The sequence below is a fragment of the Primulina eburnea genome, chromosome 5, assembly GCF_022965805.1.
Source record: "Primulina eburnea isolate SZY01 chromosome 5, ASM2296580v1, whole genome shotgun sequence".
In the NCBI taxonomy this organism is placed as follows: Eukaryota; Viridiplantae; Streptophyta; class Magnoliopsida; order Lamiales; family Gesneriaceae; genus Primulina; species Primulina eburnea.
Window position 1 is genome coordinate 3628931 of NC_133105.1, and position 15839 is coordinate 3644769.

Sequence of the window (15839 nt, forward strand, 5' to 3'; positions counted from 1 at the left end):
AGTAGATGCTCCGGTCAATAGATTCTTTCTTGTTAAAAAATTTAAACGGTTTTGGAACATCATACAAAGCGGATTCTTCTAATATTCACATCAAAGGGAACCAAATTCCACTGTTCATTCCAGGAATAAGGTTCCTAAACTTTGCCAGAAGACGAATATGGGTGACTAAGGTGGATCTATTCTTGTACACACTGTAAGGTATTAAGCGAAAAAATAGCTAGTTCTACAGGGTAAGAATAAAAAGGGAAACTAGGGGAGAGGACCCCACTCACAGATGCTTAAAAATGGAAGGACGACATCTCTTTTCATGTCCTTGTGAAGATTGGATTGAATCTGATTTTCTGTTGGGCCAGTGCAAGATTCTATGCTTCCCTTGCCACTTCTCTATCCTCATCTGTTTATAAGCATCCCCAAGCACAGCTTCGGTCAAAGAAAACAAGTAACGAATAAGAGCATCACAATTGCAAGATAGCAAAAACATACTTCACATTCAGAGTATTTGAAGATTGGCATTTAAACAGTGTTGATATCGTTCTCAGGTACCATTATGTTTTTTTTTTTCATTTTAGTCGCCTCCTTTCAGCTTTGACATGGAGTATCATAAGAAAGTGTGATATTTAGGAAAGAAAATGTACCGCCAACACCACAACCAAGGAAAGATCATTCAACCTTCCTCGAGAATGTCAATTCCTGCTGAAAGGCATTTGTTCCTTCATGGTACAAATGGTGCTGGAGATTCAGGACTTGTGCTTTCAACTGATGCAAAGCCAAGACTTAAATGGACTCCTGACCTCCATGAACGATTCATAGAAGCAGTGAATCAACTAGGCGGAGCAGAAAGTAAGCATATCAAATGTACCAAGTTCCGCAGCAACAAATAACATGCTCTTACGTTCAGCTAACAGTATAGTTCCTTCTGTGCAGAAGCTACCCCAAAATCAGTTTTGAAACTGATGGGAATTCAAGGACTAACCTTATACCACTTAAAGAGTCACCTTCAGGTTAATTCTTAACCAATAAATTTCACTCTAAAATTCTGCAGAACTATACTGAGAATTAACTTTAACACGTGAAATGAAGTTCTCAAGTTTCTATCATTTTTCTGCCAGAAGTATAGGCTCAGTAAAAACCTCCACGGACAAGCTAATAGTGGAAATAACAGAACGGGTAAGAATTACAAAATTTCCAGTAAATACCAATTGAAGATAGTATGCTTATTGGTGGCAAACTGATTGCAGCAACAGGGGAAAGAATAAATGAAGCAAGTGCAACCCATATGAGCACTCATAACACTGAAACCCAAACGACAAAGTATGAGCCAAAAAAATTTCATGATATTTGTTTCTTTATTTCGGTTATATATACTCACACAAGCATGCAACTTACATTTTTATTATGTGATTCTTGTCTCAGAAACTTGCATTTAGGAGAAGCAATACAGATGCAGATTGAAGTGCAGCGAAGGTTACATGAACAGCTGGAGGTAAAAAGACAATAGATAGAGTCATGCACATAGTAAATAGTAAATACAAGTTATAAATCCCTCACACATGTATATGCATCTTGTCATTCAATAAATAAAATTCCATTTTGATGTTTCCCACCATGCTCTACCTTCTTGGCACATACACTGACAATAAAACCCAACCCTCGAGCAGAGAGTATTATTAGAGCTTGTCACACCACAATTTTTCCAACATCTCATCTTTGATTGCAAAACGCATCACAGTTCAATCAATATATTTCAGGCAAATGATTACAAAGCATGTCTATTATTGATTTGATATCATTTAGAATGGCATTCTCTCACTTTTTCTTCCCCCTGCTAAATAGTTCAAAATTACAATGCGTACAAGTTATATAGCTTTCACAACGTTGAATTTCTATGCCTCCGTCATAACAAGTTCATTTCCACATGCATAGGTGCAGCGCCATTTACAGCTCCGGATAGAGGCTCAAGGTAAATATTTGCAAGGCGTATTAGAGAAAGCACAGGAAACCCTTGGAAAACAGAATGTCGGAACAATAAGTCTGGAAACTGCCAAGGTTCATTTATCTGACTTGGTGTCCAAAGTTACGACACAATGCCTGGATTCCGTATTTCCCGGAGTGAAAGAATTGTCAGATTCGTGCCTACAGCAAGCACAAACAACTCAGCCAGCAGATTGTTCGATAGAGAGTTGCTTAACCTCGTGTGATGGTTCTGTGAGGGACCAAGAAATGTACAATATGCCGATGGGATTGAGCCCTATAAAATTTAGAGCGCAGAAGGAGTCGAGGGAAAATGACAATGAGCTAAGGAAACCTGAAAACAGATGGCACGAAGACAAAAAAGAAAGCAGAGGGTTTTTCCCCAGGGCAAATGACAATGCACTTGTCTTAGAAACCAAGTCCAACAATTTATCAATGAGCATTGGATGTCATGAAGGAAGCAAATGGAATGGTGGTAGCAACTATTTAGAGAACAGGTTTAAAGGGTCAGAAACAAATATTAATTTTTTCAACAAGAATACGGACAATAATGGTTTAATCAACTCACAGTCTCACAAGAAATCGCCAGAGTCGAAACTTCCATTCTTTTCTAGAAAACTGGACCTTAACACTGGTGATGAAAATGATGGTGTCTCAAACTGCAAGCAATTGGATTTAAATGGCTTCAGCTGGGGATGAGAGACAAATTTTGTAAGAGCCACTGCTCGAGAGTCAAGATCCATAACAAATGGAAAGTGATATTAATGCCACAAGACCATATGCTTTCATTGGTTGAGAGGGATAGTCGGTCAAATAAAAAAAGCTCCAGCAATTTGCAATGATAAGATTTGTGCTTGTGCTTGTGCTTGCCCAATATTTTTGTAGTAACGTTTAGAAATGATAATAGCACAAGATGTTTCATGACAATCTATGATCGATTTGAGGTTATAGAAACAGACTCAATCTATAATTCTACCAAAAAAGCAAAGCCTGTTTTGTTAGCTAGACAAACTGAAAAGAAAAGGATATAAGTTTTTTAAAGGGGGAATTTCAATATTGAGAGTGGAAAAGAGAAAAATGCAAAAAAAAATTTTGATATCGTTCATTGTACGAGTCTCTCACCTATCACACACACAAGCAAAATAAGGCAAATACGATACTCATGCTCAACAGGTATAACAGTACAGGTGTTGCTATTCCACCAAGTTGATTAATTAGAACCCCAAATAATCATGGAAACACGTGAAAACTTGTTGCAATTGTTGGATGATACGAGAACTGTACTGATTTGCGATCTACAACTGTTAACACCAAAAAAAAAACAGATACAATTTGAATTTTTTTAAAAAAACATACATATATGAATATTGTCGCGAATTAGCTCCTTTTGGACCGTCTTGAAATATAACAGTCCCTTTCAAAATCTATATGGATTAAAAATGAAAAAATTGAAATGTATAACAATTCCATCCATCAAAACTCATCTAGTCAAACATTATACTTCACCATCTGAATTTCCTTCTTCTTGAAACCACATTTTTCATAAAACGGTATGTTTTCAACACTGCAATCAAGAATCACCTTGTAACAACCCATAGCTCGAGCATGATCAGAGAGGAAATCAACGATTCTCTTCCCTAATTGCTTACCTCGAACAACAGAATCCACCACCACATCTTCAATATGCCCCACTTTTCCACAATTCCTTATGAATTTCTTCTCGATAAACACACTCCCGGTGGCAACAATCATACCTGAATTATAGTCCTCAATCACGCATATAATATGTTCATCCCCACATTTAGCAAGTTCATGAAATCGTTCTATAAATGCCTCATGGGATATGGAATCACAAACTGTCAGCTGTTGAAGTAATTCAATGAAGCCTTTTTTTTGGTCCATGATCTCTAACTTTCTGACCTGAAACATATCTTCTTCTACGAAGGAGTTTGTTGTTTGCATCTTTTCCTGCACCCATACATCATACATGTACTCCTAAGCATTAATATAATAATATCCCAAGTAAAAGAAACAATTCCAGACCGCAAAGGTTGAATCTTGATTAATTTGAAGGAGTCACACAAAATTCAAATCGTCGAGATTCGAATTAATTCCATTCGGGTACCCGAAATTTTTCGGGCAGTGTCGGGTACCCAAAATATAAGGCACAAAAATATTCAGACAAAAAATGGGCCTCCATATAGCACAGAGCCGTATAGCACATAGCCGAATGGACACAGCTTCAGTGTGTCTATGCTAGAAATGCCAAAATCAAGTGCGGAAAAACAAGAAATACATCAGAAATTGATATGTCGAGAAAAGATTCGGATACAAGATCTGGAACATGATGGAGATACTACAATCTGAGACATAATTATTGATAAGTTGCATCACTCATGTTCCAAGATTAACAAAGCTAAAAGATTACAATTCTAATGCTTATGGAGATAGCAGAAACGTACAGAGAGCGCGATCGGCAAAACGTCGTCGTTGCAACCAAGGTATCCAAATGTACAGGTTTTAATAATATAAAGCTATCTTGGACGACTACTGTGGATCTTGGCTCTGCAGAACTTGTGTGATGAGATATGTACGGAGGGATCAAAATTCAAGTTGAATTTCCTCGAAAACAAATAAATAAATCGAATTAAAAATCATTTTTAAAAAAAAAAATTGGCAGTAAGAGTAGAGAAAGTGAAAATATGTTATTGGTTGAGATTTTTATTATTCACTTTAATAATTATGCGAATTATTTTTTAAACGTATATATATTTTAAATTAATTTGATGAGAAATTATTTTAATTGAAAATATAATTGATTTACATTATTAAAATCAACTTAATTTTTTTTTATTTTTGCACATATATATAATTGATTTTATGAGTATTTAAAATATTAAAAGTTGATTGAAAACAAATATTAGCTGGAAAAAACAATCAAATCGACATATTCGTTCGAAAAATACAAAAATTTGTGTGAGACGGTCTCACGGGTCGTATTTTGTGAGACGAATCTTTTATTTAGGTCATCTATGAAAAATTATTACTTTTTATACTAAGAGTATTATTTTTTATTGTGAATATCGGTAGCGTTGACCCGTCTCTCAGATAAAGATTCGTGAGATCATTTCACAAGAGACATACTCTTCGAAAAATACAGAAGAAGCACTATCATACAGAAAAAGCTATGCTACGCGGGTGATTTTCATTCGGTATAGCACATGTGAACCCGCACAAAATGCATGGTGGATTCGTATAGACCTCATGTCCGATGCATGGTGGATGTTTACCCGATGTAGGACGCCCTTTCTCCGCATATCACAATACACACTACAGGAGCAGCAAGCTTGCTCTTAATGCATCGACGTATGCACCTTTGCGGCTTTGCGCGTGTTTCAAATACCGCATATTACATATTTATTTATAAGTGAATTATATTTATATTTTTTGTTAAATGTATTCCTTTTGATTTTATTTATTTTTAAAATATTAACATCATTTATTATTTCATTTTTCTTTTCTTGATCCATTCATCCGTTACTTTCTTTTGTTGATTTACAAAAAATATAATTAAATGTAATGTATTTTCATGTTAACAAAAAAATTTATATTTTTTAAAAGGTAATCATTGCTTTATATATATTAATGTGAGCTTCTTTTTAAATGAATGATTTTACAAAAAAAAATAATTAAATGATAAATTGATAAATAAAATTTTATTTTAAGATACTAAGATTGTTAAGCTTCATATTTCTTTTTATTGGACATTATGATTAATGGAAAGAATTGAGTTTTCTATCTTATGACAAAATAAGAAATATGTTATAAAATTATTAAAACAAGCATGAAACATCTTTTGATTTGGGAAAAAAAGAGAATAAAGCATATATTAAAAGTATATATCGATTTAATTTATAATTGTTTAATTCTTATTTATGTTTTATTTTATATTTATGAATGTCAACAAATTTAATGATTATTAGTAGTTTTTGACAATCTAATTTAGGAATTGAGAAAGATAGAGAATATTTATAAAATAATAGAGTGTAAATATCATTATCGTTATCTATATTATATTATAAAATATATCATTAAAAACTAATGTTTATTGTTGTACATTTATCTGACAAACATGATTTGCATACTATTGTGTTAATATAAGAGTTCATCCAGTATATATCAAAGAGCAGTTGCTGTGAGTTGCGACATCATAACAATATATATCATCAAAAGCCCTGAATTAGGCCAATTTTCATTTTTTTCCTCACAAAATCAAACTCACAAACTACAATAGATACTCGTCCGTATAAATGTGAAAGATTTTAGACTGAAAAGGATAAGGGTTTACTACTGCAAAATCGACATCAAAGGTGGAGCGAATCAAGGGAGAAAGTGAAACTATCATTTTGGAGCATATATATATCATTTTACAGTTGCTGATATGAAATAGAAATTGTGTACGTAGAAGTTTTTTCCATTGACGTAGGATTAAGTTTTTAGTCCTTTCATGGCCAATATGTCAATTCGTTTGCTGTTATAAATCTATAATCTCAACTTTTTTCTGAGAGATGTGTATACTGTATACAACTTAATTATATATAAATATATCTTATACTTGATGAGCAGTACTTGTTGATACGCCCTCGTTGGAAATTCATGGTTATTTTCGATTTCAAGCTATCGAACAACAATTAGTGAAGAAAAATTACTTAATTAGGTCGTTTAGGGACCTCGGAAAATTTGATTTTCGGCTATCGGTGAGTGAAGTAAGGCCATCTCCAATCCACCGCACTACATTCTGCACTACATTCTGCACTACATTGGTGTTACACTAAAATCATCTTCAACCACATTGCACTACATTTTACACTACAATAGAATATTCCAAGAATATTCTTTTTTTTTTTCAATATTAATATTTCTGTTTTATGTTAATCATTTATAATTTGATAATATAATGATAATTAAATATTATAATTTATATATTAAATTAATCAAATTAAAAACTAAAAAAAAAACAAAAAAAAAATAAAAAGAAAATTGTGCTGCGCCACATGTGGAGCATTTTCTAGTGCTGCTCCAATCCAGCGCCAGTTTTGGTGCTGGATTGGAGTGAAAAATCATGGCACCACAATGGTGCCACACCATTGTGGTGCCATGATTGGAGATGGTCTAATGGATTTCGATCATATTTTTTTAAAAAAAAAAAATGGGTTAAACAAAAACATGGGAAGTTGGTTCCAAAAACTGAGTAATATCAGAAGTTTAATGGTGTGTTAAACTCTTAATTGCGCGCGAATCTGACTACATGGAATTGACTGCCATGTTGTCAAGATGCAATCTTTTTTTTTATCAGGTTTCATGGTAATCTAAAGAATAATGGAGATTGACTTGTTTATGTTATATTATCATATGGATTTTTCAGAAGGAAAAAATAAAACTTAACTTAAAAATTGTACTGAATAATATCGTAAAAACAAAAAAAAAATACCCATCTTCAAAGAATGCATATTTTTTCTTTGTTTGTTTTGTATTTGCACATCACACAACAAGAAATATCACTGGCCAGAGAAAGTGAAAAGTATATAAGAAAATGAGTAGCATGCATTCTTCAAGAATTTGATTAATAATTATCTTCAACAGTATAAAAGAAGAAGATTTTATTTCTTCAACCCGAAAAAAATGGACGAACTCACAATCAACAACTATTCTCTATTCTGAATCGGGTAGAAGTAGCTCTCCTGGCTTCTTCAATCAAAGCTGCTCTTGCAGACATGATGCTACTGTTAACCAGACTAGAATCAAACGCCGTGCAATCGGTCCAATCCTTGAGCAAATCCTCCTGCCCCCACATATCCGGTATCCAAACCCGACCCGCTACCTCAACCCGGTGCCTCTTCAGCCTCTCGCGCCCGCTGCAACCCTCGTGATCTGTGGTTTCTTCGCTGTAATCTGGTGCTATGATACTCGTGATTTTTGGCGCTTCCTCCTTGTCCTTGGAAAATCTAGCGCTTGATGGTGAAGACGGCAACGTCAATACCGGTGGGTGAGTAATTACTACCTCTTCATCTGACTTGATCTTCTTCGACGAAATAGACTTCTCTAGTTTGAAATCCTGTGGATCCGTCGTTGCTCGATTGAATCCAGGATTTTTTTCCATTTTTTTGCGTGAATCATTTGAGAACTGAAGAGGCATGATAGCGGATTGTTTACCTTTATGCATGGGATCGAACAGATTTGAGATTTCAAGCCGTGCTCACGAATCCGAATGAGAGAAATTTATCAAGTTCGGGGGAATTCAAGGAGATTGCTTATGGGAACGAATGGGAATGTCTGTTACACGTCAATGGAAAGTGTAACTTTTTGTATGGTAGGCGACAAGTATACGTGTCTTTTTCTGAGATTTTGGATTCCAATTTGTGTGGTTTCATTTTCTGCTGCCATTTGATCTAATTTGCTACTTGTTCTTTGTCCTCACTCTTCATATTGAATCTCACTCTCGATTTTTATTTTTATTTTTTAAAAAAAAAAACTACTTTTTCTAAAAATATTACATTATTGAGAAATTTCTATTTTAGGAAATTGTAATTAAGGGTAAAAATTCTTCTATTTGAGATATGAGAATTAATATTCAATTTGGACTACGTACAGATCAATAATCATTTCCTCACAATCATATCATCATATAAGTTCAAGAACATTGATATAGAGTCATTTCTGATGCTTGCTCTTTTACTAATTAGCTATAGTTAATGAGAACGATGCAATTCAGAACTTTTAAAATTGTATAGCAACTCACGAATCATGTTTCGATTGTTCTATCTAGCAGAGACAATTATTTTATACAACATATACAATTTCAAATTTTTTAATACCTAAAAATTCCTTATAATATGAGTTTGCCATAATTCAATGTATATTTTCAAGAATATTTATATTTATACATTCAAAATTATATATCAAACCCCACAATGGGACAAACCCCTTTGGAATTTTGTGAGCGATGAAAAGAGAAAATGAGACGTATTTTTCATTAGAAAGGATTTTTTGTGGGTGTGTGAGGTTGATGTTGATCTGTATTTATTGAGCAATTTTGGACCAATAATGATGGGGAATTTGATTATATATACAAGAATATAAGAGCATTTGTTGTTACAAAACTATTGCATAGATGCATCAAATCATTAAATGAAAGATGTGACTTGTTTGGAAGCAAACTTCACCGAGATATTGTCGAAAATGAATTTGAAATATTATATCTTTTATTATTATTATTATTATTATATAATTATTATTATTATTAAATATATACAAATGGGCAGTGATGTTTTTGCATTATATCGTTTTGGCTCCACCACTTTAAATTTTCCTTCAATTATTTAATTAATGTCTTGAACTACCTACCTACCTACCTCGCAAATTGTCCCACAGGCACAACTAATTAAGTCCGGCGACTTGACTCGCCCTTTGGTCGATGTATCTTTTAATCTAAAATATTTTGTATGCTTGTTTCTAGAAATTTCTTCCTTTTAACTACTACGTTTCAAATGGACTAAAATTAAATTTTACACACATTAGCATGCATGAATCTGTCAAAAATTTGCTTTCATTGCTAGAAATACGATTCAGCCAAGCTCTCACGTTGATATTTGTCTACCATCGTATTATAATCATTATCTGAAATGATTCTGATACGAGAGTCCACTAATTTATCTATATCGCGTTTATCGTTCTACAAGATTGGATGAATATTAGACAAGTTCATATTGATCTCTGAGAATTTGAATTGTACATTATTGTAAAATAATACTAGAGTACGACGAATTTTCTTTTAAAAATAGTTGATATTTACCAATCACCATTTATTGAGACCCTAACTCATTAACGTGAAAAAGATTCGTGGAAGAAAAGTAATTAAAATAACAACTATAGTTGCATATGAAAAAATAAATTTTTCAAGTTGAAGTTGATCAAAACTTAACTGTAATCAACGGTGTCAAAGAAAAATATTGAACTGATTCGATATGCTATCGATCGAGAAGAAATAGTTGAACATCTTGACTATGAAAATTTAGTGAATACTTTTGCTGTCAAAACGGAAAGAAGTGTGATATTTAAGTGATTATTTAGAGATTTTTGTTTTTTTTTTTTTTTTATTTCATTGCATATATTTTTCACTTTTTATGTGATGGTTTAGTCTATATTGTATATTGTCTGTTATTTAAAGTTACCACATTATAAATATTAATCATATTTCATTTTTGTTAGAGAGCTTAATTTTTGAATATTTTTTCATATTTCATTTTTTTGAGAGCCTAATTTTTTTTGAATCTGCCTCCGGCCCATAAATTATTGGGTACGGCCCAGGGTGGCACCATGTTTCTTTCTCGTGGTTCTACCATACAAGTTAATGCATTGTCATTAACTACGGGGCTTTCGAGTGTATACACGTGTGTGTACGTGCATGTCGGGGAAAAATTATATAATCCATTATGTTAAATCATAAATAATTTTCCATGTAACAAAGATAGAGAATTGAGAATGTGATAACATTCGATGCAAGGACTATAACTCATATATAGATAATGTTTATCATTTTCTTATGATATTTATATTTTAGTTCATCATATAAATAGAAATTACACTTATGTCTCTATATATTGAATATCAACAATCTATCAGATACATTAAATGTCGATAGTCAAAAATTTAACCAATCATTTTAATTTTTAATTTAATTTAACTTAATAAACAATCCACGACACATAGTTATTTAATTTAATTTAACTTAATAAACAATCCATGTAACTTAATAAAATTTATCTAACAGTGCATGCATGTGTTGATGCATGACAAGAAAACACGATTTTGTATTGGAACCGGATCATCTCTTACTATTTATTAAGGTTGAGTAGGTTAGAGTAACTTCCTTGGTCTGTTTTTTAAAATACCTAAAATACCCTTCACCCCCACTCTCTACATTACTAATTATATATATTAATAAAGTGTTAAAAATTAAAAACAAGTCACATGTAGTTTAGTTGATAAAGCCTATGTTTCTTAATCATGAGGTTGTGGGTTCAATTTTTGCTTGGGTCTTTTTTATTCTTTTTTAAGTTAATTTTTTAGTTCATATATCAAAATTATAATTTAGCCACTCATTATTTCTTATAAATATATTTTGATCCTCATTTAAATATAAATCAAATAAATTATAAAAACATATCGTACAAGCACGCAACGCGTGCGTCGTTGTACTAGTATCTAATAAAAATTAATCGCTAATTTGAGACTATAGATATTAAATTTTGTCTTAAACAATGTAACCCTCATGATTTTCAGAAAATAACGCAGATTTTTTTTAAAGGGCCGAATTTTGGAGCCCGAAACATGTAACGACTCAGAACATAAAAATTATGCAGATATATTTTTTGAAAATAACATCTCCATAGTACGTAAAATAAACTCCTCAAAGTCATAATCCCAACAAATAATTTCATCGAACTATTTATAAAACTTGACCATCTATGCATAAAATAAAATCCAAAATCTGTAATTGGTAGAGACGCCCAACTAGAAAGACGAAACTCAGAACTCGTATCAATCATGACTTAACCACGTTATATAAAAACTCTGATTCATCTTGGTAAATATCACGTAGACACATGTTATACGACAATTTACTTTCCGAACAATCGAGGCTAATTCAAATAAGACGACTCGGGATTTTGACTATTAAAATGAAAGGGATAATTTACACCACATATATACACACAACAAGACTCGGGATCTTGTTGGAGCCATCACCCAAGCGACGTCGCGGATCCACCGTCCATGACACTTGGACGAAAGCTCGGGTGGCCAGTTATTTTTTAAAAAAATATATGTAAATTTTATATAATTTTGGATATATATCCGGATAGATCAACTTAAAATGTTAAAAGATTCTAAAATTTAAAGTTTTATTCCGGACAGAGTCATATTCTTAACTATACTTAAAAATATAAATATATTATTCTCATTTCAAACATAATTATATTATACTATGTGTGTCTCGATGACTAATATCAATAATATTTTGCCAATTTTTAAATAATCGAATGTAGTTTTTTTTTTTAAGAAGAATTCATTTACATAACAACTACTTTATGAAATTAAATGTGTAATTTGAAATCTTCCCCTACACCAGAAGAATTCATTCAAATGTTGACGTCGGGTACACCAGCCTGCACGTATACACCGTCACTGCGTGTATTTTGTCACAGTTTGAAATACATTTGTCTCGCATAAAAAAGCTTGACCATTTCCATCCCAGCCCCCACCATCCAGCGAATCAGATACCTGCCCTTCGCGACCCTTTTCTTCCTTTCACGAGAAATCGTTGCCTTTTGATTCTCGTACTACTTGTGATTTTGATGCCATATTTACAAGATTGCTCGATTTTATTCCGGATTTGGTCTATCGGCGTTTGATTCTTCTGGTAACTACCTTGTTTACTGTAATTGTTCCTGATTCATAAATAGAAACGAGGGCTATGCTGGTGTTTGTGTGATTTCTTGAAGCTATGATTCAGGATTAAATGCGGAGAAACTTGATGGCTTCTATTTGATTGGGGATGAAAATTTATGCCTTTGGCAAATATTCAGGAGATAAGGGGCGTTTGATACTGTGCTTTATTATTCTTTTGGTCTGAATTGGATAATTAATTTGTTTTCCTGAATATTCAGAGTATTGGATCATTTCTTGGAAATTACTGGGTGCAGATAGAATATTCTGAACTTGCTCGAAAATATTGACTTCGAGCAATACAGGAAGTTGAGGCAGACTGTTGTGAGTTATGATTTGATGCTAGGTTTGAAAAGCGTGATTAGTAATTTTGTGTATTTGGTCAATTTGGCCCACACCTTAAAAGTTCAGCGATTTGACTGAGTTTGGAATAATAGAGACTTTTTACAGTTCTACACTTGCTTGTTTGATTTCACATGGAGTTTCTTCCGGTTGAGGTCGTTGGTAACATATTATCACAGCTTGGGACTGCTCGGGATGTCGTAATTGCATCTGCGACTTGCCGGAAATGGCAAGAGGCTTGGAGGAATCATCTCCATGCACTTTCATTTGATTCAAGTGATTGGCCTTTGTATCACGAGTTTTCCACGAGTAGACTTGAGATACTTATTACTCAAACAATTCTCCAAACCAACGGACTGCAATCTCTTTCTATCATTATGGATGACGTGGATGAATTCTCTGCCGCCCCTGTTATTGCGTGGCTCATGTACACTAGGGAAACATTGCGCCACTTACGATACAATGTAAGGACAACTCCCAACATCAACATTCTCGAAAAATGTGGTAGACAGAAGCTTGAAATCTTGGCTTTGTCTCACAATACTATTACCGGAGTTGAACCGAGTTATCAGAAATTGCCTTGCCTGCGATCTCTTTCTCTGAGTTATGTCAGTATATCGGCTTTGGATCTGAGTCTTCTTCTTACCATTTGTCCCAAGATTGAATCTTTGACCTTAATTAGTCTCGATATTGTCATGTCAGATCTGCAAGCAACAATGGACCTGAGCAGTAACTCGTTAAAGGATATTTTTGTTGAGGCGATCAGCTTGGATAAATTTATTCTGGAAGCTGACAGCTTAGAGAAGTTGCACTTGAAAGATTGTACGCTTGAAGTTTTCGAGCTTGTTGGCAAGGGGATGTTGAGATTCTTGAAGATTGATGATGTTAGTGTAATTCATCTCGATATTGGTGAGAATGCTGAGAATCTGGAGGTAGTGGATGTGAGCAATTTCACAATCATGTGGGCAAAGTTTCACCACATGATCTCACGGTCACCGAAGTTGAAAAAACTTAGACTTTGGGGTGTTGTATTTGATGACGAGGATGAGATTGTTGATATGGAGACTATTTCTTCATGTTTTCCATTACTGAATCATCTATCCCTGAACTATGATCTTAAAGAGGCGGCGGTGCAGTATGGTTTACAAGGTTCGTTTGTTTTAGATAATGTGATTTTGTTGGAACTTGGGTGGACGGTGATAAGCGACCTTTTTGCAATGTGGGTTTCGGGACTTCTTGAAAAGTGCCCTCATCTCAAAAAGTTGGTCATCCATGGGGTCGTGTCAGAGACCAAAACCCACGAAGAGTGCAACATGTTAGCCAACTTTACTTCATCTATTGTAAGACTTATGCGGAAATACCTACACATAGAGGTTAAATTTGAATATGAGTAGCTTTGTATGGCACAGGAGTTTGATGTCAAGAGTGGATTCTTCCTAGTGCCCTCAGTTTGGGCTTTCCATGAATTTTTTTTTCATTGAGAGCAATTTAAACTGATTGCATTCTTTGTGTTCAAGTTAAAGCTATGTTTGTTTGTGCTACTATTTTTTGTCTATACATTCTCGAAATGCGAATTGCACTGCTTTCATTATGCTCATAAATAATTCTTCCTTTTCATGTCATTTGCAACTCATCCTTGGATTCCATGTAATCCAGAAGTTTGTTCCAAAGATATGGGGTGGAATGGATTCGGAAGGTGGCAATCTACTTTGCTTGTGTTAGCTGGAAATCCCAACAGAGTTGTAGATTTCAGATAGTTTTTACCACTTATATTTTTTCGCAGATAGATCAAGTAGAATTTTTCCCTCATATTGTATTGGCTAGTCGTTTTTCTGTGAAAATGGTGTCATGTTTTGTTACATAAGGCAACTCTTCTCTGTTTGGATTTTGAGAATGGTGGTATATCCCGTGCATTCTTGGGTATTGAGATTGTCGAAGTTTCAAGGACAACTGTATGATCTTGGGTTTTCTGCTTGGAACAGAAATGTCAAGCTACAATTTTTCCAGTCGTGTTTTTACTCTCAAGTGTTATTGACATGTCTGTAATTGAAAAATATCGAATATGGAACATTGTACCGCCTTTAAATGGTTACTTATCAATCTGAAGCAAAATTCGATTAGTGTTTGTAAATGTTTTAAAAAAATGATTGTGCATTTTTCTTTGTGCATGGGCTGCCTATTTTGATTGACGAATCATAGCCGTGGAATCCATCGGACCATTTTCTTTTGCAATTTATCGTATGGCTTTGTTTTGTGGAAAATAGTTTTCGAATGTAATAGAAAAAATTTGAAACAAAAGAGAATAGCTTTACTCAGCTTTACTCTATGAGGAGATCGTTTGGTTCGTGTAATAAAATAAGTAAATAATATATGATAAAAATGATTATAAAATAAAAAAATAAATATAAATATCACATTATAATAAATTATGCGATGTTTGACATGAATTTAACTTACTTGATTATTTTTGTTAATTATATTATGATTACTAAAATGTCTTTCTCATATATTAATTAGTAATATATTTTTAAAATGATTGAATAAATAAATAAAATTTCTAGAATTAATTATTTAAAAAATGATTAAAATTAAAATATCATATTAATTATTAAATTTCAATTTCTGGAAACAACTAAAAAACAACTAATATTATAAAAATTATTAAAACTTGATAATAACACAAATATGTATTTATTGTGATGATTAAAATAGTAATACAAATTTGAATATTAAATAATGATTAATATCAATTATAATATTACGGTTAAAAATAATATAATAATAATTAAAATATGATCAATAATAATTAAATTATTTATAATATTAGTTAAATTAAAAATTATATTTAAATAGACAAAAACTTATGTGAGACGGTCTCACGTGTCATATTTTGTGAGACATATATCTTATTTGGGTCATATTTGAAAAATGATTACTTTTTATTCTAAGAATATTACTTTTTGTTATGAATATCGGTAGGGTTGACCCGTCTCACAGATAAAAATTCGTGATACCTATTC

The 15839-nt window shown here is 32.9% G+C and overlaps 3 protein-coding genes across 11 annotated transcripts; 2 read left to right on the forward strand and 1 right to left on the reverse strand.

Moving 5' to 3' along the window:
- Nucleotides 1–2840, forward strand: LOC140832410 (myb-related protein 2-like). Of its 2 annotated transcripts, none has more exons than XM_073196417.1 (7): nucleotides 1–539; nucleotides 622–840; nucleotides 925–1001; nucleotides 1110–1167; nucleotides 1245–1311; nucleotides 1414–1483; nucleotides 1924–2840. In XM_073196417.1, exons 2-7 carry the CDS (start codon nucleotides 630–632, stop codon nucleotides 2668–2670), a joined length of 1230 nt encoding a protein of 409 aa, XP_073052518.1. In that variant the 5' UTR covers nucleotides 1–539; nucleotides 622–629; the 3' UTR covers nucleotides 2671–2840. The 2 variants fall into 2 exon arrangements, with proteins under 2 accessions (XP_073052518.1, XP_073052517.1); XM_073196416.1 differs by having other exon boundaries at nucleotides 5–539; nucleotides 1239–1311.
- Nucleotides 2841–3411: 571 nt separating this feature from the next.
- Nucleotides 3412–4566, reverse strand: LOC140832412 (glucosamine 6-phosphate N-acetyltransferase-like). Of its 3 annotated transcripts, none has more exons than XM_073196418.1 (2): nucleotides 4434–4566; nucleotides 3412–3939 (listed from the first exon to the last, which is right to left on the reverse strand). In XM_073196418.1, the coding sequence occupies exon 2, from the start codon at nucleotides 3931–3933 to the stop codon at nucleotides 3460–3462; it is 474 nt and encodes a 157-aa protein (XP_073052519.1). In that variant the 5' UTR covers nucleotides 3934–3939; nucleotides 4434–4566; the 3' UTR covers nucleotides 3412–3459. The 3 variants fall into 3 exon arrangements, with proteins under 3 accessions (XP_073052519.1, XP_073052521.1, XP_073052520.1); XM_073196420.1 differs by lacking the exon at nucleotides 4434–4566 and adding an exon at nucleotides 4400–4422; XM_073196419.1 differs by lacking the exon at nucleotides 4434–4566 and adding an exon at nucleotides 4304–4419.
- Nucleotides 4567–12237: 7671 nt separating this feature from the next.
- Nucleotides 12238–14407, forward strand: LOC140832413 (F-box/LRR-repeat protein At1g67190-like). Of its 6 annotated transcripts, none has more exons than XM_073196425.1 (2): nucleotides 12238–12823; nucleotides 12917–14407. In XM_073196425.1, exon 2 carries the CDS (start codon nucleotides 12954–12956, stop codon nucleotides 14211–14213), a length of 1260 nt encoding a protein of 419 aa, XP_073052526.1. In that variant the 5' UTR covers nucleotides 12238–12823; nucleotides 12917–12953; the 3' UTR covers nucleotides 14214–14407. The 6 variants fall into 6 exon arrangements, with proteins under 6 accessions (XP_073052526.1, XP_073052525.1, XP_073052527.1 ...); XM_073196424.1 differs by having other exon boundaries at nucleotides 12928–14407; XM_073196426.1 differs by having other exon boundaries at nucleotides 12238–12801; nucleotides 12928–14407.
- The last annotated feature ends 1432 nt before the right edge of the window (nucleotides 14408–15839 follow it).

Bases quoted from the DNA above. Each gene is read 5' to 3' on its own strand.
- LOC140832410 (XM_073196416.1), top strand. From the start codon at position 630: ATGTACCGCCAACACCACAACCAAGGAAAGATCATTCAACCTTCCTCG. The intron at 841-924 runs GTAAGCATATCA...CCTTCTGTGCAG, and splicing joins TCAACTAGGCGGAGCAGAAA to AAGCTACCCCAAAATCAGTT. The intron at 1,484-1,923 runs GTAAAAAGACAA...CCACATGCATAG, and splicing joins GGTTACATGAACAGCTGGAG to GTGCAGCGCCATTTACAGCT.
- LOC140832412 (XM_073196418.1), bottom strand. From the start codon at position 3,933: ATGCAAACAACAAACTCCTTCGTAGAAGAAGATATGTTTCAGGTCAGA.
- LOC140832413 (XM_073196425.1), top strand. From the start codon at position 12,954: ATGGAGTTTCTTCCGGTTGAGGTCGTTGGTAACATATTATCACAGCTT.